Source organism: Saccoglossus kowalevskii, chromosome 12, assembly GCF_978046115.1.
Source record: "Saccoglossus kowalevskii chromosome 12, keSacKowa6.1, whole genome shotgun sequence".
In the NCBI taxonomy this organism is placed as follows: domain Eukaryota; kingdom Metazoa; phylum Hemichordata; class Enteropneusta; family Harrimaniidae; genus Saccoglossus; species Saccoglossus kowalevskii.
Genome location: NC_140652.1, coordinates 22,887,409 through 22,912,811, shown reverse-complemented (window position 1 = coordinate 22,912,811; position 25,403 = coordinate 22,887,409). Strand labels below are relative to the sequence as shown.

The 25,403-nt window shown below is 34.0% G+C and overlaps 1 protein-coding gene across 1 annotated transcript in view; it reads left to right on the top strand.

Moving 5' to 3' along the window:
* LOC100313647 (liver X-like nuclear receptor) overlaps positions 1-22,268 on the top strand; it is a 56,273-nt gene extending 34,005 nt beyond the window's left edge. Inside the window, 6 exon segments of the mRNA NM_001168107.1 lie at positions 14,092-14,430; positions 15,077-15,217; positions 17,907-18,145; positions 18,510-18,677; positions 19,032-19,257; positions 20,543-22,268. Coding sequence (NP_001161579.1) covers positions 14,092-14,430; positions 15,077-15,217; positions 17,907-18,145; positions 18,510-18,677; positions 19,032-19,257; positions 20,543-20,781 — 1,352 coding nt within the window. The 3' untranslated portion in view covers positions 20,782-22,268.
* Positions 22,269-25,403: the final 3,135 nt, after the last annotated feature.

Below are 25,403 nucleotides of genomic sequence, written 5' to 3'. Positions count from 1 at the left end.
AAAAAAAATATGAATGTAGTTTTAGAAAAAAACGCAAATTCCATGACTATAGTAAGATGTATTTTCAAGATAACTATTCATGTATAAGTGTACAATTTTCTGATGCGTCATTGGTGTACCAGTTTATTAAACACAACTAGTTACATCACAGAAAATCCTTGTGCGTCAATGGTGCGTCATATTGGCCATTGCATGTTATGCTTTCTGGTTAACTTTTATGTCCACTACTTTATAGTTTATTTTCTATACAGTCTTTCTGCTCTTATCCAGGTTTTTTATGGCTCGTAAAATTGATTTTATTGTTGCATGAAAATCCCTACCTCTTTCTTCCATTGAATTATTTTCATGCCCATCTTAAAATATACTCAAGGGGCTCTGATTAGATTTTGTCAAGAAACCCCTTAGGTCTCTGATCATTATCATTATGGCAGCTTAGATTAACTGCCTGACAAGTTTCAATGGAACCCCCCCCCCCCAGTCTTTATAAGAACCGTTTAGGTCTCAGTTCATTTTTATTATGGCAGCTTAGATTAACTGTCTGACCAGTTTCAATGGAAATACCACCCCTCACCAGTCTTTATAAGAAACCCCTTAGGTCTCTGATCATTTTTATTATGGCAGCTTAGATTAACTGTCTGACCAGTTTCAATGGAAATACCACCCCTCACCAGTCTTTATAAGAAACCCCTTAGGTCTCTGATCATTTTTATTATGGCAGCTTAGATTAACTGTCTGACCAGTTTCAATGAAACCACCACCACCACCACCAGTCTTTATAAGAAACCCCTTAGGTCTCTGATCATTTTTATTATGGCAGCTTAGATTAACTGTCTGACCACTTTCAATGGAAATACCACCCCTCACCAGTCTTTATAAGAAACCCCTTAGGTCTCTGATTATTTTTATTATGGCAGCTTAGATTAACTGTCTGACCAGTTTCAATGAAACCACCACCACCACCAGTCTTTATAAGAAACCTTTTAGGTCTCTGATCATTTTTATTATGGCAGCTTAGATTAACTGTCTGACCAGTTTCAATGAAACCACCACCACCACCACCAGTCTTTATAAGAAACCCCTTAGGTCTCTGATCATTATTATTATGGCATCTTACATTAACTGTTCCTGATCAGTTTCCCTCCTCATCAGTCTTTCTAAGAAACCTCTCATGTTGCTGATCATTTTCATTATGGCAGCTTGAATTAAAAGTCCTTGATACTTCCTTCCATCAGTCTTTATAAGAAACCCTAGATAAATCAAGCCAAGCTCAACTGTCTCTGATAAATTTCAATGAGAATCCTTCCCAATCCGTCGAACCCCGAGGTACATGTATCTGATCATTCTCAGTAAAGAATCCCAATATTCTTACTAAGGGTCTAGAGTTCTACATGTACATGTAGGTTAGTTAATTTGCATCTTGCAGGAAACTCACGATATAAGGTTAGTGGTCATTAAGCACCCGGGGTTTAATATACATGTACTTTCCTTTTTGAAACACATGTAAAATATAATTGTTTGCTTACACAAAAATTCAAACATGCAGTGCACTATGACTGCTCTTTGAAATAGCTTTAATAATCAGAATCATAAAATGTTTCGCTTTATTTTTCTATAAAAAATCTCTCCGCTACGCAATGCGGCCACAATTAAAATTGAGTTACACAATGTTCAGAAACCAGTAAATTTAAAACATGATTATTTAATCAGGGTTTTTTCTAGAAAAAAATTGCAAGAGGAAGCACTGCAATTCAGCATTGCCACCAAGTGGGGGAGATACATGTAGGGTTCTCCCTACCAGAGTTTTTGATAATTCTAAGTTAAAATGGAGTATTCCATCATGGCTTCTTTGGGGCCAAAATTACTATCAGACAGGTTACAGTTGAAGAGTGTGGCCACATGTGATCCCTGGTCAATCAAAATTTGATAATTGCCAGAGAATCTGCTTCCAGGGGTATGGCCATGGCATGAGGGCGCTGTGCCCCTGTTCCCTTGTTTAATAAAATCTCTGATTAATGACTCTTGCAACATCAAATATTGAAACTCAGTAAATATTTCTCGTACTGCTACATTAACCAGGACTAAATAAACATCACCTTCGCTTTACACACACTGGCAGTTAAAATTGAACAAGATTTCTTTAGTTTCACTCTGTTTTTCAAAGATTACTGATAACAATCTTTGACAGTTTAATAAGTCTGTCGTTAAGAGCTTACAATAACACAGCAAAAACTAATCACATATACTGCCCTACAGACCTATTTAAAATACAAGGTATGTCCATGGTTACTACATGTATATATAAACCATTAAAGAGATTACAAATTTATATGTATTACTTTTTCCTGGTTATTATGAATCTTTTATTATTTCGCCCTAATGTATTTTTAAATTGAAAGCCTCATGAAATGCAAATCTGCTCTAGTGGAGTTATTATGATTAATCCAGATAAAATAAACTTCTGCATAATCAAAGTCACCCCTTTAGGCCTTGTAATCAACGATGTTTGATCCATAAATGTACTTTGTGTTTATCTGATAAAAGTACAACATGTATTTCTGTAGAATTACTAGTACTACATGTACCTCTAAATGTTTTGAAATAATTTACACCTCTTCATAAAATCGTCAGTTTATGATATCTCTTGCCAATAATTTTTCTCAATTAATAATTTTGTTACTTAACCACCCCCACCCCCCCTATCAAAAAATATTCATGTTCTTTTTTTGATTAGTTTTCATGGGAAATCACAAATTTAATAACAATTTCCAAATAAAAATAATTGATTTTAGGAAACAAGTAGACCATAAAAAATGATCATGTATGTTGAGTGGTTTTGAAAGGGCAGAAAGTATGGATCATCAAACTTGTTTCTATGGAACTATTATAGTTTGGTGAATCATAAAATGTTGACAAATTTGAATTTAAAATGATGAAACAGACTTGTTTTATTCAAAAGGCAGTGATCATTTCAACCATATGTGGTAAATACACATTTATGCCTGTAAAAACATAAATGTCCCAAATGTATAGTTTAATTATAAACATAGTTTGAATGTACATAGTTGGAACATCCACTACACTTTACTAACTCATTATAATAACTTATTTTTCCAAATTTATTAAGTAACTGTGGTTCTTAATTATTCAACTACCATGTATGTAGCAGTATGATGTCGTTAATAATGTTGTCACTAGTCATTATGTTATTTGTTTAAGGTAGAAGCCTACTCATAAATTAAAATACCCAGAATTTATTCATTTTGCAATAAACTGTACCTAAAAAAAGTTGGGGGTCACCAGCCTTATTTTCGAGAAATTGATGGATGTATTTTAGTGGAAAGTGGCCATTTTGGCACTACTGTAAAATGACTAATTTTTACTGGGTTTAAATTTCACTGATTTACCATTTCAGGCATATTCAGTTGGGTTTAAATTCACGGTTTTATCATTTAGATAATGCAAAATTTTTCATATTCACTGGGTTTTAATTTAGCGCATTTTCCAGTCAGCGAAATAAGCTAAATTAAAACCCAGTAAATAATTAACCCCTTTACAGTATTAAAATGCTTTTACCATAGGTTCCTATGGCGGGAGATATTATGCAATATCCCAAAATCTAGCCTGGTGACATAGGCTGAAAAAAATCATATATTGTTAATGATAGAGTACTTTTTGTTGTTCTGAATTATTTCAAAATTCTGGGTTTTAAAAATTGTCAAAAAATGCAATTGTTCTTTAACATTGTGTTCTATGGAATTGTTCTAAAAATAGTGATTTTCAAGAAATTTTAGAACACTTTTCTCAAAAAGCATAACTGTAACACACAAAATAATGCTATTTCATTGTACCATTGGACATTAGCTTCATAATAAACTAATGAACATTGACATGAGATTTTTGACCAATTTTGTCAGAAATTATGAGTAGGCATCTACCTTAATTATTCATGCTGGATTCAGACAAACAAATAAATAAACAAAAAATAGAATAGTGATAGACACACATGTGTTTATACAGTTGTGGTGTTATAATAATTTAACAATTTAATCCTCCATGTTCTGGTAATACAATTTATTGTGATTCACAACAAATTACTGTGAAAATTAAAGCAGTCGCTGTTACATATGTATCATCTGTGTACATTGTTCACATTTCATCTTTTTAGCTCCGCTGTCGACTTTGTCAAGCGGAGCTTATCATATGAGTGATTGTCCGTCGCCGTCGTCGTCCGTGTCAATGTTTTACTTTTTCGACTTCTTCTTGAAAACTACAAGCCTGAATGCTTTGATACTTGGTGTATATGTACCTTGGGTAGACCTCTCTCAGATTTGTTCATTTCATGATGATATCTTCAATTCTCTAATTTTGGTGAATATTTTTGTCATTTTTAGTAAAAAGTGATATTTTCGACTTCTTGTTGAAAACCGCAAGTGCAATTGCTTTGATATTACATATATAGGTACTACATGTGGACCTCTCTCAGATTTGTTCATTTTGTAATGATATCTTTAATTCTCTAATTTTGGTGAATATTTTTGTAATTTTTGGTAAAAAGTGATATTTTCGACCTCTTGTTGAAAACCGCAAGTCCAATTGCTTTGATATTACATATATAAGTACTACATGTGGACCTCTCTCAGATTTGTTCATTTTGTAATGATATCTTTAATTCTCTAATTTTGGTGAATATTTTTGTAATTTTTGGTAAAAAGTGATATTTTCGACTTCTTGTTGAAAACCGCAAGTCCAATTGCTTTGATATTACATATATAGGTACTACATGTGGACCTCTCTCAGATTTGTTCATTTCATAATGATATCTTTAATTCTCTAATTTTGATGAATATTTTTGTAATTTTTGGTAAAAAGTGATATTTTCGACTTCTTGTTGAAAACCGCAAGTCCAATTGCTTTGATATATTATACATATAGGTACTACATGTGGACCTCTCTCAGATTTGTTAGCTCCGCTGTCGACTTTGTCGAGCGGAGCTTATCATATGAGTGATTGTCCGTCGTCGTCAGTGTCAATGTTTTACTTTTTCGACTTCTTCTTGAAAACTACAAGCCTGAATGCTTTGATACTTGGTGTATATGTACCTTGGGTAGACCTCTCTCAGATTTGTTCATTTCATGATGATATCTTTAATTCTCTAATTTTGATGAATATTTTTGTAATTTTTGGTAAAAAGTGATATTTTCGACCTCTTGTTGAAAACCGCAAGTCCAATTGCTTTGATATTACATATATAGGTACTACATGTGGACCTCTCTCAGATTTGTTCATTTTGTAATGATATCTTTAATTCTCTAATTTCGGTGAATATTTTTGTAATTTTTGGTAAAAAGTGATATTTCCGCCTTCTTGTTGAAAACCGCAAGTCCAATTGCTTTGATATTACATATATAGGTACTACATGTGGACCTCTCTCAGATTTGTTCATTTCATGATGATATCTTTAATTCTCTAATTTTGATGAATATTTTTGTAATTTTTGGTAAAAAGTGATATTTTCGACTTCTTGTTGAAAACCGCAAGTCCAATTGCTTTGATATATTATACATATAGGTACTACATGTGGACCTCTCTCAGATTTGTTCATTTTCTAATGATATCTTCTGTTCTTTAATTGCCATGTGCATTGCTAACAGCGGAGCTATCTCAGCCGACAGGCTGCTTGTTCATTTTCTAATGATATCTTCTGTTCTTTAATTGCCATGTGCATTGCTAACAGCGGAGCTATCTCAGCCGACAGGCTGCTTGTTTAGATACTAAACATCTATGGCTTCGCCAATTCTATCATCATCCATCATTTGTTAGTTTAGTAAGACTATTAATCGTGCCTGATGCTTTTTCAGAAAAACTTGAGAAAAAAGAACCATATTCCATGTCAAAAATTCTATTCTGAGTAAGCTACACAAAACAGAAAAGCCTTTGGTGAGCTTGTGTTTGGAAATTTTCTCCACCTTTCCATTGGTTGGTAAAAACTGACAAAACTTTAAATTACATTTCAATGCAAGTATTGAATTTTAACATACATGTAGACATCAAATTAAAGTAATTTGATGTAGAACGATTTTGTCAGGATGCCTTTTGAAAAATACAGATATTCTCAATAAAATTAATTCCTTTACTCTGTTATTCCTATTATATCAATTGTGGCCTTAAAAATGGATGCCCTCTTAACTTAAAATTCACGACGACGAGGCTCAACTTTTTTAGCTCCGCTGTCGACTTTGTCGAGCGGAGCTTATCATATGAGTGATTGTCCGTCGTCGTCGTCGTCCGTGTCAATGTTTTACTTTTTCGACTTCTTCTTGAAAACTACAAGCCTGAATGCTTTGATACTTGGTGTATATGTACCTTGGGTAGACCTCTCTTAGGTTTGTTCATTTCATGTTGATATCTTCAATTCTCTAATTTTGGTGAATATTTTTGTCATTTTTGGTAAAAAGTGATATTTTCGACTTCTTGTTAAAAACCGCAAGTGCAAATGCTTTGATATTACATATATAGGTACTACATGTGGACCTCTCTCAGATTTGTTCATTTTGTAATAATATCTTTAATTCTCTAATTTTGGTGAATATTTTTGTCATTTTTGGTCAAAAGTGATATTTTCGACTTCTTGTTAAAAACCGCAAGTCCAATTGCTTTGATACTACATATATAGGTACTACATGTGGACCTCTCTCAGATTTGTTCATTTCGTGATGATATCTTCAATTCTCTATTTTTGGTGAATATTTTTGTCATTTTTGGTAAAAAGTGATATTTTCGACTTCTTGTGAAAAAAACGCAAGTCCGATTGCTTTGATATTACATATATAGGTACTACATGTGGACCTCTCTCAGATTTGTATATTTCGTGATGATATCTTCAATTCTCTAATTTTGGTGAATATTTTTGTCATTTTTGGTAAAAAGTGATATTTTCGACTTCTTGTTAAAAACTGTAAGTCCGATTGCTTTGATACTATTCATATTGTTCATTTTCTAATGATGTCTTCAGTTCTTTAATTGAAATGTGCATTGCTAACAGCGGAGCTATCTCAGCCAATAGGCTGCTTGCTCTTACAACTGCTCAACAGACCTGAATATGATTTCCTGAGTACAGATAATAAAGTTTGATTGTTAATGTGTCAATAAATATGCATTCCATCAGTAGCCCACTGCGATGAAGACAACCTGGCTTCTGTGAAGAATAAAATAGTTTTAGCCTTGGTGATGATTAATACTGTAGCTGTTGATGCCAGTTATCAACTTGTTCAGTGAATATGAAGAAAATACTGTTAAATCCTTTATTTTCGCTTGGAATTAATTTTCGCTGAAGGAATGATTCAGTGAAAATAAAATCCTACGAATATACCTTTTTCATATATTTTACATTCAACTCATCAAAAATCAGTGAAAATAAATTCCATACAAAACAAATTCCATCAAAAAAGTATTTTTTACCGAAAATTAATTCCAGCTAAAAATAAAGTATTTTACAGTAAGTTATTTCTATCAAATCTAAAAACAATTCGCGAAAGGTTACTGGAAACCAAGACAACCAAGAAATAAAAAATATTGCGTTAAGATAGCCATGCTCAAATCACTTCATTGAATTGCTCACTGTTTATCCTTGGAATTAAATTACCCACATTATTTAGTTATGTCACACGCTGCTGTCACGTTCTGTGAGTAATCAAAAAATATTTCATCACAACTATTTTCAACTGCATGAACATACTGGGAAACTTTATTGAAATTTGATTGAAATATTTAATCATTCTCGATCCTTTTTGTCACGTCTTCCTTCTCTGTAGTTGTTCATAATTCACTTGCATTATTAAATTATTTTGTAATTTATGTGTCAGTGCTGAACCCTGAGGATGTATGCTTCTTTAATGTCGCACTTAATTATTAAGTTTCTTTATTAAAGTTAGTTTTTAAAATTCAATTTTACTAATTAGTAGGATCTATTTAAAATGTATTGTTTCACATTCTGTGGAATTGAAACCCTGACATCATGCATACCACTAAATTTATGTAAATCTAATGCCAGAGGTTGTAAAAACCCACAGATCTAATTAATAACATAAATGTAGTTTCCCGCAATATACCTTAGAAGAAAATGGCCGCTGGGATATCGTTAAGAGTGAGCGAGTCATGAGACTTATTCCGCTCAAATAGTGTTTTATTTACTCTCCATGGTAACCCATGTTACTGTAAATGCATTAAATCTTAACTGAGTTTTAGGTTCGCTATTTTCGCTGATAAGTAAAAAACACTTAAATGCAAATGAACATGCAAAATAACAATACAACTCATTGTTTCACCGGCAATTTCGTGAACTTCAAATCCAGTGAATATGTTGAAATTATTACAACAGTGAGATTAAATGTCAGTGAAAATAAATGCTTTTACAGTATTTGGAATGATAAACATGATGATGATAGAGAATGGGACACTATTTGGCAATGAAATCTCGGCATCTATTTGCATCTATGGTCTGTTCATTGAATATTGTTTATGAGTTCAAATGAACATTACGATCAATAAAATTGTGGTACTGCATAGATGAGAGATAAGATAAAAAATGCTTTATTCCAACCGTTCATTGACATTTCTAATTTGGTTGCATTCAAATTTAAATGAAAAAACAATAAGATTTTAATAACAGCAAAATATAAAATGAGATAACTGATAAGGTAATTAAAAATGTATTTTGTTTAAATTCTGTTACAAAATGTATAGGTAGTAAAATAATGCAACAATAATATTGTGGTGTTTTGATTTGAGTATAAATTCAAATTGTACTTTGTTACAATTTTTTGTGAATTTACTGTTTATTGAGATTGTTTGCATAATGCTCAATTAATCACTGTGTTCAATTTTCCCTTATTTTGCTGACACAAAATGTGAAATAAAATCCATTGAGTATTTAAAGAAAGTGAATATCACTGCAACCTCAAATTGGCTAAAATAAAACCCATTGAATATTTAAATTTAACAATAGAATGTATTGTTTGCCAAGTGAACATCACTGCAACCTCAAATCCGCTGAAATTCAACCCAATGAACATTTCCCCCGCTACAGTAGTTGTCTTGTTTTACTTATCTGACTGGTCTTCCACCACAAACAGTATAAAGCAGATAAAATGACTCATTCTGCATTTATGTTTTTATTCTTGAGCATTTAGAATTTAATTGTGACCTAAATTGTTTGTGTTGGATTAACTTTGTGACTTAGCCAGTAAATATTTATTTCCGCTACCAACATTTTTTGATAGGCATAGGCCATAGGCCATTAGTGAAAACATTATTCAGAGATAACAACCTTGAATCATGCTGATAAAATTGTAATCATTTCAAAAAAAATATTCATTCACAGATAGTGAAAGAAAAATATGCAAGTTTAAAACAAACTTTTGATCTAAATCACAGTCAGCTGGCGTACAATTGATAAAATAAATTTGATTAATTTATCAATATTTACTATATGGGAGCCGCCATCTTGAATATAGCATGAAACTAAAAAAAAAAGAGGAAGATTGTTACGAATAAGGAAAAAATACGCAAAATTTCACAGTCAAACGACCTGATGGGATAATATTAAGCCAACTGCTAACAAATTTCATCCAAATTCGTCGTGTGGAAAAATCCCTTGCTTATGAACACCTAATTACACAAAGAACATAGAACACTTTCCTGGGGTATTTGAAACCGAAATTGTCATCTAAATGTAAGGCCGTTACTGATTGGCTCCTGAGTTGGAATGACAATTTCTGTTTCAAATACCCGAATTGCAAAGTGTGTTTACTGTAGTACAGTCTGAGCATACTGTGCTAGCCTTAGGCTGGCTCAATCCTAGCTTAACTTGCTTTCAAAACTGCCATGCATGTTTTGTAAACCATTTTTATTTCATGAGACGAGTGAAGATTGTGAAATTTTGTAACAGTTAAATCTTCTTTGGGATCCTTCCACAAAATGTTGTATTCTTGAATACCATAAAATCATTAAATAGCGAAATTATTACAATATGTCCATGTTATTAAACTATGCAGAGTAACCAGCCTGAAATGTGTTTCATATATGTATTAGTCACATAGGTAACTACCAGGGATTTGTTTAAACAAGGGAACAGGTGTGCAGCGCCCTCATGCCATGGCCATGCGCCCCCTTACCCTGGGGAGCAGATTCTCTGGCAACCATAAAATTCTGATTGATCAGGGATCACATGTGGCCACAGTCTTCAATTGTAACCTGTCTGATAGTAATTTTTGCCCGAGGAAGCCATAGAATGCTCCATTTTAACTTAGAATTATCCAAAACTCCACACCCTGGTAGGGAGAACCCCCCCCCCCACACACACACACACACACACACACACACACACACTTGCTGGCTCCACTGAATTGCAGTGCTCCCTCTTGCAGTTTTTTTTTCGTGAAAAAAACCCGAGAAAGAATACACGTTAGTTAAAATTATTGATGGCTATGATAAGACTTCCAATTCCAATTTTTACGAAAAGTTAAAACCAGGTGAGAGCAAGCTCAGGACTTGAATTACTGTGCTGTATTTAATAAATGGCTAAGAAAAACAATGTAATAATTAACAAATATGGCAAAAGAATACTGTATTTTTATGCACACATGTGGGGGACAAATGAAATAGTTAGTATCTGTGGATAGTGGTATGTATTATATTCAGTGCCAACTGATATATAATTTTATTATTAGCAGAAGCCCAGTGCATTTTTACAATATTTTTATGCACACATGTAGGAAAAATTAAACAGTTAGTATCTGTGAGCAGTGGTATGTATTATATTCAGCGCCGACTGATATATAATTTTATTCTTAGAAGCCCAGTGCATTTTTACAGTATTTTTATGCACACATGTAGGAAAAATGAAACAGTTAGTATCTGTGAGCAGTGGTATGTATTATATTCAGCGCCGACTGATATATAATTTTATTCTTAGAAGCCCAGTGCATTTTTACAGTATTTTTATGCACACATGTAGGAAAAATGAAACAGTTAGTATCTGTGAGCAGTGGTATGTATTATATTCAGCGCCGACTGATATATAATTTTATTCTTAGAAGCCCAGTGCATTTTTACAGTATTTTTATGCACACATGTAGGAAAAATGAAACAGTTAGTATCTGTGAGCAGTGGTATGTATTATATTCAGCGCCGACTGATATATAATTTTATTCTTAGAAGCCCAGTGCATTTTTACAATATTTTTATGCACACATGTAGGAAAAATTAAACAGTTAGTATCTGTGAGCAGTGGTATGTATTATATTCAGCGCCGACTGATATATAATTTTATTCTTAGAAGCCCAGTGCATTTTTACAGTATTTTTATGCACACATGTAGGAAAAATTAAACAGTTAGTATCTGTGAGCAGTGGTATGTATTATATTCAGCGCCGACTGATATATAATTTTATTCTTAGAAGCCCAGTGCATTTTTACAGTATTTTTATGCACACATGTAGGAAAAATTAAACAGTTAGTATCTGTGAGCAGTGGTATGTATTATATTCAGCGCCGACTGATATATAATTTTATTCTTAGAAGCCCAGTGCATTTTTACAGTATTTTTATGCACACATGTAGGAAAAATGAAACAGTTAGTATCTGTGGGTAGTGGTATGTATTATATTCAGCGCCGACTGATATATAATTTTATTCTTAGAAGCCCAGTGCATTTTTACAATATTTTTATGCACACATGTAGGAAAAATTAAACAGTTAGTATCTGTGAGCAGTGGTATGTATTATATTCAGCGCCGACTGATATATAATTTTATTCTTAGAAGCCCAGTGCATTTTTACAATATTTTTATGCACACATGTAGGAAAAATTAAACAGTTAGTATCTGTGAGCAGTGGTATGTATTATATTCAGCGCCGACTGATATATAATTTTATTCTTAGAAGCCCAGTGCATTTTTACAATATTTTTATGCACACATGTAGGAAAAATGAAACAGTTAGTATCTGTGAGCAGTGGTATGTATTATATTCAGCGCCGACTGATATATAATTTTATTCTTAGAAGCCCAGTGCATTTTTACAGTATTTTTATGCACACATGCAGGAAAAATGAAACAGTTAGTATCTGTGAGCAGTGGTATGTATTATATTCAGCGCCGACTGATATATAATTTTATTCTTAGAAGCCCAGTGCATTTTTACAGTATTTTTATGCACACATGCAGGAAAAATGAAACAGTTAGTATCTGTGAGCAGTGGTATGTATTATATTCAGCGCCGACTGATATATAATTTTATTCTTAGAAGCCCAGTGCATTTTTACAGTATTTTTATGCACACATGTAGGAAAAATTAAACAGTTAGTATCTGTGAGCAGTGGTATGTATTATATTCAGCGCCGACTGATATATAATTTTATTCTTAGAAGCCCAGTGCATTTTTACAGTATTTTTATGCACACATGTAGGAAAAATGAAACGGTTAGTATCTGTGAGCAGTGGTATGTATTATATTCAGCGCCGACTGATATATAATTTTATTCTTAGAAGCCCAGTGCATTTTTACAGTATTTTTATGCACACATGTAGGAAAAATGAAACAGTCAGTATCTGTGGGTAATAATTTGTATGGACTGTTTTATTTTATTATGACTGACACTAGCCAAGCAGTTTTATATGCTAAATATAGTCTGAGTTCTGTAGTCTAGTAAATTACCAGTAAGGTCACTGCTTGTCAAATAACAAATGGATGTGAATGGATATGTATTGTTGCTCAGGATGTTTTGAACAGTTTTATTGAATCAGTACTTTGAATGTTATTTTACTTCATATTTCATTAAACCTTGTATAGTAAGGTGTTTGTTTGTTGATTATTTAAAAATATTATTAATTTGCTGTTTTTAAAATGTTTTTATCACATAAAAATGTTTTTCAGATTATTTTTTATAAAAGGAATAAATAGTTTTGATTGAAATAGTTTCATTATAGCTTTAGTGTTTAGTTTCAAATCAGTATAATTATCATTTGTGTGACCTTTATAACCACTATAAAGTTCCATTGATACACCTAGGTTTTGCAACTATTCATTATTCACTGAAGTAACATTAAATCAATAACAAAAATTTAAACATTGAAAAATATCTCATAATAGTTGACCAATTTGCATTCTAGGGGGGGGGGGGGGATTTATAAACTAAATGTTTGTTTGTGTCTTAAGAGGTCATCTACATGTACAGCCACATACTATTTTCGTGAGGACCCCTCTTTTTGCCAGCCAACAAGCTGATCTAACTTCCTTCCTTTTATTTTACTTTAGATTTAATCAGTTCTGTTAGAGCAACACGCTGCCATAATTTACTCTACAACAGGCACTGGATGATTAACAAAGTAAATAATATAATAGTAAAGACTTTTTTTGTTCTGAACATCTAAATTAGATTTTCTTGTTTTAATTTTATCTGATAGCACTTTCCTGTTGGCTTCTGATGCACATAGATTAAATGAAAAAAATTTTGCTTAATTCTTCATTAAATATATTACATTTACATAATACCGGTAAATGCCTTTTGCTCTTTTGGATATTACCTTACTTTTGTTTGTGTACGTTCCAAATAAAATATCATATCATAATATAGTCTCAAAAAAGCCATAACATAAAAGTGTGATCTCAGAGTACAAGTGAACTCTGTTTTCTAATCATACATGAAGGCAGTATGGCAATCATGTGCCTGGTCTGTGACCCCATATAACCTGACAAGATAATCTTGTTATTTTCCAACTTGTAGACATAATTTTGATAACAGCCCTAAAATGCATGTAAAAAAATAGTTTGCAAAATGTTTGCAATGTTTGCATTCTGTTAATAGAGGATTATATTTCTATCGCATTCTAGGGTTATGTCGCCCAATGTAAACATTATTTGGAAAAGAGCTTGAATATTATTAAGTAAATTATCAGGATTGTATGTAGTTTATCTCAGATAGAAAAAAAACAGAACATGTGTAAATGTGGCTTTTTACAGAACTCACTTGTGTTGTTATCAAAGCTAGATGGACGTGTGTATAATAATACATGACATTGATTAATTTTCAGATCTTCCATCTGATGTAATGGTAAAAAGTGAGCCATCAGACTGTGCATATGACCCGTCAGACTCACAATATGATATCACCTCACCTAGCCACTCTTCATCATCGTCGTCACCAGTAGTCATTGCAGCCTCCGTAGTATTGGCCAACACAGTACCGTTACCGATGAAGTCTCCACCCCCAAATTATAATATGGCTTCACCGCAGTCTGATGATAGTGATAGCACCAGTGCTAAGAGACGCAAAGGGCCCTTACCGAGAACAGATTTGGAATTGTGTCTTGTTTGTGGTGATAGGGCATCAGGATTCCATTACAATGCCCTTAGTTGTGAAGGATGTAAAGGTGAGATAAAGAATAAATCTGTTTTTTCTTCATCTCACATGTCATGCAAGAGATAATCAGCGTTATTCTTTGTCATTGATGTGGCAAATCACTCTGAACAACTGGGAACGTTTAAATTGCATGTAGATATTGTGCACTTGAAAAAGATGATTTTTCAGAGAAAATGGTCTGAAATAGAGACGGTGCATGTACATGTATGTACGTGTGTGTTTCACAGAGTAAATATAACTGTGACATTGTTTTTCAACTCCCAAAATTATTAAAATATGCTCGTTATTCTTGCTTAGACAGAATAGTGTACAAAAAAATGTTCAGCGACTGGTACGAGTTAGTTGAAAGATAATGGCAGTTTTATTTGAGGGCAATTTTTATGTTGTGAGTTGGAAACATTGATGTTCGGTGCACTGCCACTCTGCGCATTTGAATCATTCAAAATCTGTCCTACCTTCCGGTTTTTTGACCCAGGTCACTCAATATGTGCAAGCTCACAAACGATGAACGTGCGAACGCTATAAATTCGAGAACCCCCAATTGATATCATAAGAAATATACATGTATATAGCACAAGGTTGTGTTACTGATCTATATTTGTTCTTGTAATGTTTCTCAAAGATGGTTGAAATAAAACTCTGGTTTATTTTTACAGGTTTTTTCCGCCGTAGCGTAACAAAAAATGCAGTTTACAAATGCACACGTGGTGGAAGGTGCGAGATGGATATGTATATGAGAAGAAAGTGCCAAGAGTGTCGATTGCGGAAATGTCGAGAAGTTGGTATGTTACCAGAATGTAAGTATCACAGGTTATAATCTACATAGTGTAATTTCAGCTGCTTTGTTTTGCTTTGCTACCTTGTGTATATTTGACAATGCTGAGGTCACATGACGAGTGAGTTGATCTGTGTTGATACACCTCTAGCAAACAGCTGGTTTTATGATCGTTCCCTCCTGGAATGAAATCCGAAACACAGGGAATTCAAAACTCGTCTTGTGGTTAACCTTAGATGGATGCTGTTTATAATCAGTGTGAAAAAAAAAGATGACATCAGGCAGTGTGATAAGTTGTATTTTGATGATCTCGTTATTTTTGGAAGCAATCTGCCACCTGCAACCACAACTGGTGTTAACAACAGCAGAATACTCAAAAAACTGTACTTTGGGATAGTTGCTGTGACTCTCCTGGAGAGTGTAATAAGATTACCCCTATATGTGCAACAACAGAATACTCAAAAAACTGTACTTTGGGATAGTTGCTGTGACTCTCCTGGAGAGTGTAATAAGATTACCCCTATATGTGCAACAACAGAATACTCAAAAAACTGTACTTTGGGATAGTTGCTGTGACTCTCCTGGAGAGTGTAATAAGATTACCCCTATATGTGCAACAACAGAATACTCAAAAAACTGTACTTTGGGATAGTTGCTGTGACTCTCCCTGAGAGTGTAATAAGATTACCCCTATATGTGCAACAACAGAATACTCAAAAAACTGTACTTTGGGATAGTTGCTGTGACTCTCCTGGAGAGTGTAACAAGATTACCCCTATCTGTACTTTGGGATAGTTGCTGTGACTCTCCCTGAGAGTGTAATAAGATTACCCCTATATGTGCAACAACAGAATACTCAAAAAACTGTACTTTGGGATAGTTACTGTGACTCTCCTGGAGAGTGTAATAAGATTACCCCTATATGTGCAACAGCAGAATACTCAAAAAACTGTACTTTGGGATAGTTGCTGTGACTCTCCTGGAGAGTGTAACAAGATTACCCTATCTGTACTTTGGGATAGTTACTGTGACTCTCCTGGAGAGTGTAATAAGATTACCCCTATATGTGCAACAGCAGAATACTCAAAAAACTGTACTTTGGGATAGTTGCTGTGACTCTCCTGGAGAGTGTAATAAGATTACCCCTATATGTGCAACAGCAGAATACTCAAAAAACTGTACTTTGGGATAGTTGCTGTGACTCTCCTGGAGAGTGTAATAAGATTACCCCTATATGTGCAACAACAGAATACTCAAAAAACTGTACTTTGGGATAGTTGCTGTGACTCTCCCTGAGAGTGTAATAAGATTACCCCTATATGTGCAACAACAGAATACTCAAAAAACTGTACTTTGGGATAGTTACTGTGACTCTCCTGGAGAGTGTAATAAGATTACCCCTATATGTGCAACAGCAGAATACTCAAAAAACTGTACTTTGGGATAGTTGCTGTGACTCTCCTGGAGAGTGTAACAAGATTACCCTATCTGTACTTTGGGATAGTTACTGTGACTCTCCTGGAGAGTGTAATAAGATTACCCCTATATGTGCAACAGCAGAATACTCAAAAAACTGTACTTTGGGATAGTTGCTGTGACTCTCCTGGAGAGTGTAATAAGATTACCCCTATATGTGCAACAGCAGAATACTCAAAAAACTGTACTTTGGGATAGTTGCTGTGACTCTCCTGGAGAGTGTAATAAGATTACCCCTATATGTGCAACAACAGAATACTCAAAAAACTGTACTTTGGGATAGTTGCTGTGACTCTCCTGGAGAGTGTAACAAGATTACCCCTATCTGTACTTTGGGATAGTTACTGTGACTCTCCTGGAGAGTGTAATAAGATTACCCCTATATGTGCAACAGCAGAATACTCAAAAAACTGTACTTTGGGATAGTTGCTGTGACTCTCCTGGAGAGTGTAATAAGATTACCCCTATATGTGCAACAACAGAATACTCAAAAAACTGTACTTTGGGATAGTTGCTGTGACTCTCCTGGAGAGTGTAACAAGATTACCCCTATCTGTACTTTGGGATAGTTACTGTGACTCTCCTGGAGAGTGTAATAAGATTACCCCTATATGTGCAACAACAGAATACTCAAAAAAACTGTACTTTGGGATAGTTGCTGTGACTCTCCTGGAGAGTGTAACAAGATTACCCCTATCTGTACTTTGGGATAGTTACTGTGACTCTCCTGGAGAGTGTAATAAGATTACCCCTATATGTGCAACAACAGAATACTCAAAAAACTGTACTTTGGGATAGTTGCTGTGACTCTCCTGGAGAGTGTAACAAGATTACCCCTATCTGTACTTTGGGATAGTTACTGTGACTCTCCTGGAAAGTGTAATAAGATTACCCCTATATGTGCAACAGTATATTAAATTCTGTTGTTCAGGATCATCTCATATTTGAGTTTGTGCTGTTTTCACTGGCTCTTCGACCGGCGTTCCACAACAGCTTCCATATACATGTAGCATGGTCCATCTTTTCAACATAGAACATTCTGTGATGCATTGTACCCAGACTCAATAACAAAATTTAAAATAGGCTGCCAACTACGGTGGGGAGGGGTATAGAAAAATCTTTTTTTCCCCTGTTCTGAGTGAGAGGCATGTATTAAGTAACAACACTGAATGCTCCACCAAAAGACCCACATTTCAAGTGCTCTAACATTTGCAAACTAATTGTTATACCAACAGGTCTTCTAACAGAAGAGCAGTGTAAATCTAAAAGGCAAAGAAAAATGGTGAAACAACAGCTCACCAAACCACAGCCACAGCCAAGTAATGAAGGAAGTAACAGTTTTGAAAATAATCCATCGTCCCAGTCAGAACCAGCGATAGATCTTACTGATGAGCAAAAAGAAATCATTGTTAAAATTACCCAAGCTCAAAGAGAGTTGGAAATTCCTGGACCTGATGACATGCGTAAAGTCACTGTAAGTTATTAATTCAGGAAATTATTGCCCTGTTGTGAGGTCACACTTCAGGAAATTATTGCCCTGTTGTGAAGGCGCAATTCCCATAGCCTTGTGAGGTCAGGCAATACTAGGTACATGTATGCAAGTTCAGTTGCTAGAAATGTTCCAAATTTTAGTCATTTGAATGCATTCACTGTGGAGATTATTCAATGACCTAAACCTCCATTCTGACTATATAATGCACCTAGAACAAAGGCGATCTTATTTTTGCTAATGAACTATCAATAGAGATCAAATACAAAATCAAATCCATCCTCATAGACCATTTTGACTGATGCAATAAATTTATCAGTTTTAATGATGTACACCATTTTGTTGACAGCCATGGCCTGAAGAGCAGTCACAACTGACAGAAGGGGAGAAACTCCATATGAGATTTGCGCATATTACAGAACTCACCATTCTTACTGTGCAGCTTGTTGTGGAATTCAGTAAACGGTTGCCAGGATTTATTGATCTTAATCGAGAAGATCAAATTGTATTGCTGAAAGTAAGTAGTACACATTATGGTCATGTACCTCACCGTTTGTGTGTTCTTTAACCTTTCCACCATTTGTGTGTCTTAACCTTTTCACCACCAGTTTTCTATATTTATCACAAATTCACAAAATAGTCCTGTTTATAGTCTGCACTCAGAAGATTAGGACAAAAATACCCAAATTTTGTGAGTAAAATCTGAAAGTTGACATCAATTTTGTCTGTTGGCTCCAGAATTAGGGTTCATTTCTTGAAATATTGAAAACTAGACGAAAAAAAGTGCAGAAAAGTTTTGAATATATTGAGGATTAAGCAGTAAAGAAAGTATACCTAATAACTATGCCTGTTTGTTTTTTTGTGTGTGTAGGGTTCAGCAATAGAAGTTTTATTGTTGCGTGCAGCCATGAGGTACATCAAAGAAGACGATGCCATAGTGTTCGGCAATGGCTTACCTTACTCTAGAGACACATTGTGCGATGGTGGTATTGGCGATATTGTGGATCCAATGTATGAGTTTTCAAGGGGTATGGTTGATCTGGATTTAGATTACGGTGATTTCACTGTACTCATGGCCATTGTCATTTTTTCTGCTGGTAAGTAATTAAAAAAACAATGTCGTCTGGCAGCATCTATTAGGATAGTGTGAACTAACAATGTATTGTGTATGCCTTTTATTCATTGCATGGAACCTACGTAGATACTAGTGTTTAGATTTTGTATAATCTGTGAATATAATTAGTTACTTTATTTTAAGATTGATAGAAATATTTCTAGTTTAAGTCAACCATAAATCCTAGCATGTATTGGTTTAAAATCTGTTTCTGCCTCTCACAAAAAAACAAAAAAGAAGTCACTGTTGTTGTTTAAATTTGATCTGTGAATTCTACCATCACACAAGTGAAAAGACTGGCTGCACAAATTCATTCATCTTTAATGAATTGTATGATAAAAAGCCTTTAAGGCAGAAGCCTACTCATAATATCAAATATCTATAATTTATTCATTATCCAATAAATTATACTTCCAGCACAATATAAGGATGTTAGTTTAAAAAAAGGTTGTATTTTAGTGATTAATGGCCATTTTGGCAGTACATTTGTATTATAATACTGTTACCATAGGTTCCGATGGCAGAGATATGCCATATCTCAAATTGTAGGATGGTGACATACTGTAGGGTGAAAAAAATTATATATACAATGTACATGTATATATATTGTTGTTCTCGATTAGTTCATAAATCTAGGTTTTAAAAAGTGGCAAACAATGCTCAATGGAATTATTCTAAAAATAAAAATGTTAGAACAAGTTTTTCGAAATATGTCACTGTAACACCCGAAAGAATGCTATTTCATGGTGCCATGGGACATTAGCTTCATGACTGTGCATACCTGGTAATAAACCAATGAACATTGTCGTGCAATAGACCATTTTCCGTTCACTGCGAGAATCACGCGTTATGCGTGAAATCGAACGTAAAAACAGGACAAACAAAGGTCACAGCGTCGTAGTGGCGTCAAACATCACGTGGGATTCGACAAACGCGAAAGTATTTGGGGGGACATTTCCATGCTTAATAATGTGCTGTCTACATTTGATGATAGGCAATTTCGATTAAGTAAGGGTATTCGGAAGCAATATTCCTCTGTCGAAGATCGGCCGGTCAATGTAAGCTGCGAAATAAAGAAATTCTAGTTGAAAATCAAATCGTTCGATTTTTACAGCAGACGTTCGACGCGCGTTTTTCATACATCTCGCGAGATCTCGCAATTGTACGGAAAATCCCCTATTTATGACCAATTTTCTCAAAAATTATGAGTAGACTGTTAAACCTTAAGACCTTAATAGGTTGTTGATAGTGTCTTAACTCACTTCCAGATCGAGCTCAGCTTACTGATCGTGAAAGTGTAGAAAAGATTCAAGAAAAGTATCTTGAGATGTTACGCACTAGATTGAAGATGAGACGACCCAATGATGCACTGGTCCTTCCCAAAGTACTCATGAAGCTTACAGAATTAAGGAGTCTCAACAACAGTCATTCAGAAATGCTGTTTGCGCTCAAGCTACAGGACCAGAAAATACCCCCTCTACTGGCAGAGATTTGGGACGTCCAATGAAGGGACGAAGTTTCACCCTTATAAACTGAATGAAGTGATCCATTTTGTGTAGTCTATATTGACTTAATAATTCATTGAATTATGTGGTGTGAGGTGATATACAGAAATACAAAATACAGTGCCCTCTAGTGGCAATTTTTCAAAATATAGTGCCCTCTAGTTGTGATACTTTAAAATATAATGCATTCAAATGGTGATTATTCAAATATAGTGTCCTCTAGAGGTGATACTTTGAAAGATATTGCCCTCTAGTGGTGGTATTTCAATATATATGCCCTCTAGTGGTGGTATTTCAATATATATGCCCTCCAGTGGTGGTATTTCAATATATATGCCCTCCAGTGGTGGTATTTCAATATATATGCCCTCTAGTGGTGGTATTTCAATATATATGCCCTCCAGTGGTGGTATTTCAATATATATGCCCTCCAGTGGTGGTATTTCAATATATATGCCCTCCAGTGGTGGTATTTCATTATTTATGCCCTCTAGTGGTGGTATTTCAATATATATGCCCTCTAGTGGTGAAACTTCAAAATATAGTGTCCTCTACAGGTGATACTTTAAAAGATATTGCCCTCTAGTGGTGGTATTTCAATATATATGCCCTCTAGTTGGGATATTTCAATATATATATTTATCCCTAATACATGATGTTGTAAAAAAAAGTGTCCTTCGGTGGTGATATCTTCGCAATAAGGTGGTGGTGTCGCCAACTTACAGTGCCCTCTAGATGTTATCAAGAGTTGTGTAGTACAATTATTCAAACGATGCAACCATCCCAACCACCCTAAATAATACACATATTTCAAGAGAACGAGGACAGCGAGGGAATAATTTCAATAAGTGTGTGCGATATACCGTACAACTCCCCTGGGGAAAGAATATATTGCCCATCTCCCACACCACCAAAATGGAATCAGCATATAGGGGTGAAGCTTTATCCGAGAAGAATGGTAAAAAAAACGAACTATTTTCTTTCAATCTTAGTAGCGATTTATGCTTTCTGTTCATTTTAACTATTGCACAGACACTGACTTGTAAACATTGAGTCTGTTAGAGCTAGGTCTTACTATAGATCAGCTATCTGTTTCAGGTATATAATGCAACTATGATATTGAGGCAGGGTTATAATTTGGCTAGGAATCGATGCTTTTGACATCATGATGAGTGATATTATTCCTAAATACCTCTTATTTTCATATATGTCCTAAAGCATGTAAATTTTACAAGCTTATTTTAGTAGAATCTCAGTAATTAGTTTGAACCATGTTACGTACATAGTCTCAATTATCATAATTTTCATGTACCGGTAATATGTGTACTAAAATACTAAGTAGATATCCTTGTTTTTTGTCAGCTATAATATTCATTGAATGCAAAATGTTGCTTGTATAATATCAGCTATTATTTTTGTGCTAAACTCAACATTTTTTCACCAGAATTTAGATCGATACCTGTCTGTATGCAGCAAAAAATTATGTCCACAAAATTAAAGAAAAAAAATACAGAACAAATTTATGGCAGAGAAAATGTTAAACCACCATATACATAGAGTTGAAAATGAAAACCTTGGAAAGTAGTCATGAAAACCTCAAAAACAAAAACAAATTAACCTGACCCAATTTTGTTCCATGGTTATAGTTTTGGTTTGTTTTGATGTTTACATGTCTTCTTTTCTTTTTGTTTTCATTAATTCCACTTTACTCATTGTGTAAGTGTAATGTGGTATTTTATATTGGTAGCACATGAACAAAAAAGAAATTGAATATATGGTCAAAATGAAGTTAACATGAAATGATAATTTTAGTGCATGTGCACTTGTATTAGCGTTGAGCTTTTAAAGGTATTAGCCTTTAATAATTTCAGATTACTCTGTTAAAAATATACATGATTAGGGGTGTATGTTTTTGCTGGTTTGAAAATCAGCTTCTGAATGTCGTGACGGACAATTTGCAACGTAAAAATGCACTACTGTTTATCTATTAGTGGCACTTTAAACAAAATGTTACATTTTGGAGTTGTTAATTAATAACTGAGATCAGTCACTAATGAGAACCAAATCCATGTAAAATATTTTTGTTTTTAAAAGTATTCATTTTACTAAAAGTAAATTTAGAATTTCGTATATTAGTATATTCTTGATAGTGTTAAGTCAGCATTAACTTTATTGGTGGCCTGCAATGTATTAACAAACTAAACATTGAAGTTTTTTTATCCTGTAAAATGCATATTGATATTATTCCCATAATCCAACATTTTTTTAAGGAATATCATTCTTCGTTATCAATTTAGAGATATGTTGTTAGGACTTCCATCCAAGATGGCTGCCCTAGGTCTTCCATCCAAGGTGGCTGCCCTAGGTCTTCCATCCAAGATGGCTGCCTTTGGGTTTACTATCCAAGATGGCTGTCATGGGGGTTTCCATCCAAGATGAGCTGAGTAAGTTTCCATTTAAAATGGTCTCTATCCAAGATGGGTTGCTTTGATGTTCAAATCTACAATGACTACATTATATCGATCCAAGATGGTTACAAAATGTTTTTGTGTACACGTTTGATGCAGCATATCAATTCATAGTTTTATATAAATTGTCTACAGTATCATTTCCTTTAAAAAATTTGTGATCTTATCTAAATTTTCAAGTTGAAGCAGTTGTCCTGCTTAAATTTGTTCATACCTATAGGCAGTATCCATTATAGAAGTGAATCTGCTAAATCTGATCAATAAATGACAGTTATTCTACCTAACTTTGCCTATTAGCAACAGTTATAATGCCTAACTTTGCATGTTAGCATCAGTGATTATGCCTAACTTGTCTTGCCTTTACTCGGTATTAATGTTAGGTGGTGTTTGATTGTCAACAATTTTTAAATTGGCTTGTACCACTGCTACCTCTTGCACATTGTATGTTATCCCCTTTATGCACACTCATCTCGGCCAGATACAAGACTAGTTTTTCTAAAATAACATTAAAATTATACAGTAGTTAAAATATTCTCAGATTTTATTTTTTTCTCTGCTGGAATGATTTTTATGATTACTCATAGTTTAGTTTATTCATACGCTTCAGAAAATATTATAAAAAGTATGAAAATATAAAACATTTAGTATAGCATTCAGAAAACATTTATACTATGTATATATTATAAACTTGTTATTAATCTGTGTTCCAATACTTAAAAAGAATTGTTTTTATCTGTGTTTAAATCTCTAAAGTTTATGTACTAACTGCCCAAGGCTTTTATAGTGTCTTATTTTTTAGTTAACTTTTAGAACTGTTCATCAGTGTTTCAGCCAGCTTGATTAGACCTGGGCACACTCTGACCTATGATTTACTTTCCTGTTTGTGGAAATACACAAACTATTAGAGAATCAAACAGCAGTTTCGCATTGTATGCAACATCCAAAATTTGGCGAATTAATCAACACATGAATCTGAGTGAGACTGATTTCAAATTAAAATGGTATAAGTATAATCAATGTTGTTGACTCCTGTGTACACCATCGTTGTTGATTCAAATGTACTCCATGGTTGTTGACTCCAGTGTACTAATACTAATTAAGAACTCATAATAATAAGAGCCAATATTTAATGATTATATTTGTCCATTATATTATACCAACTTTGTAATATTTTACTTTGAAATGTTGCAAATGGGCCAAGTAAAAGATGTTTCTGGTCTGTTTTCAAATTGATGTGCCTACTCATTTTTTCTTGTATTCATTTTGAAATTTTTATTTGTCATGAAAATTGAATTTTTCTTTTTTCTTTTATTTCTTTTCGAAAATTCTGTCAAAAATAATTAAAAAAGGCTATGATTTGCACATTTCTAACATCCGCAGATGATTTCCAGAAACTCAAATATTATTTTATCTGTGCCTTATTAAGCAAAACGTGGAGCATCATAACCAATGACTTATGGGGTATTACTAATTTGTATGTCAAATGTGCCTGAAACTCATCTGACTGAAACACTGGCCATTGCTTTACCTCCATCTGTTGTTGTAAAATGACATTCCATTATTAGTTGTACTGGTTTTGTAGTGAAAAAAACATAATGTATTGCCACTTCTAGTATATAGTCACATAATTTTGTTCTTATACACTTCTATTTCAATAGACCTTACTTACAAGTTGCTGCTTAGATCTCGTTCATAAACTAATTAAGTAAGAACGGAAATAGCAACAAGTTTGTCGCTTAGATCTTGTTGCAAGTTAGTGACTATGCCAAGCGTTCACTGGTCCCCTGACCTACATAACCATGGTATTTGGAAGTGGACAAGATGGTGGCAACGAACAAAATATTTGGCGAGCAAAAATAAATGACATGACTCACTTACTCAAGTAGATCTTGCTTGCTAATTGTGAATAAGGTCAATTTTCGCAGTTGGTTATAATCATGAAATTATGTAGTAGTTTTTTAGACAAGAAGCCAATAGTCCCAACGCCAGATGACTGTTTCACTGATTCCCCCTTTCCACTAAAGTCTTGGCTTACTGCTATTATTTTGCTCATGTAATTTCTTTACTAATCATGAAGAATGGGGTTTATATAGTGCATTGGCAAAATGTATAACTCTTCCATTGTTTAACAGCATGTGTGCTACATTTATCTGCCA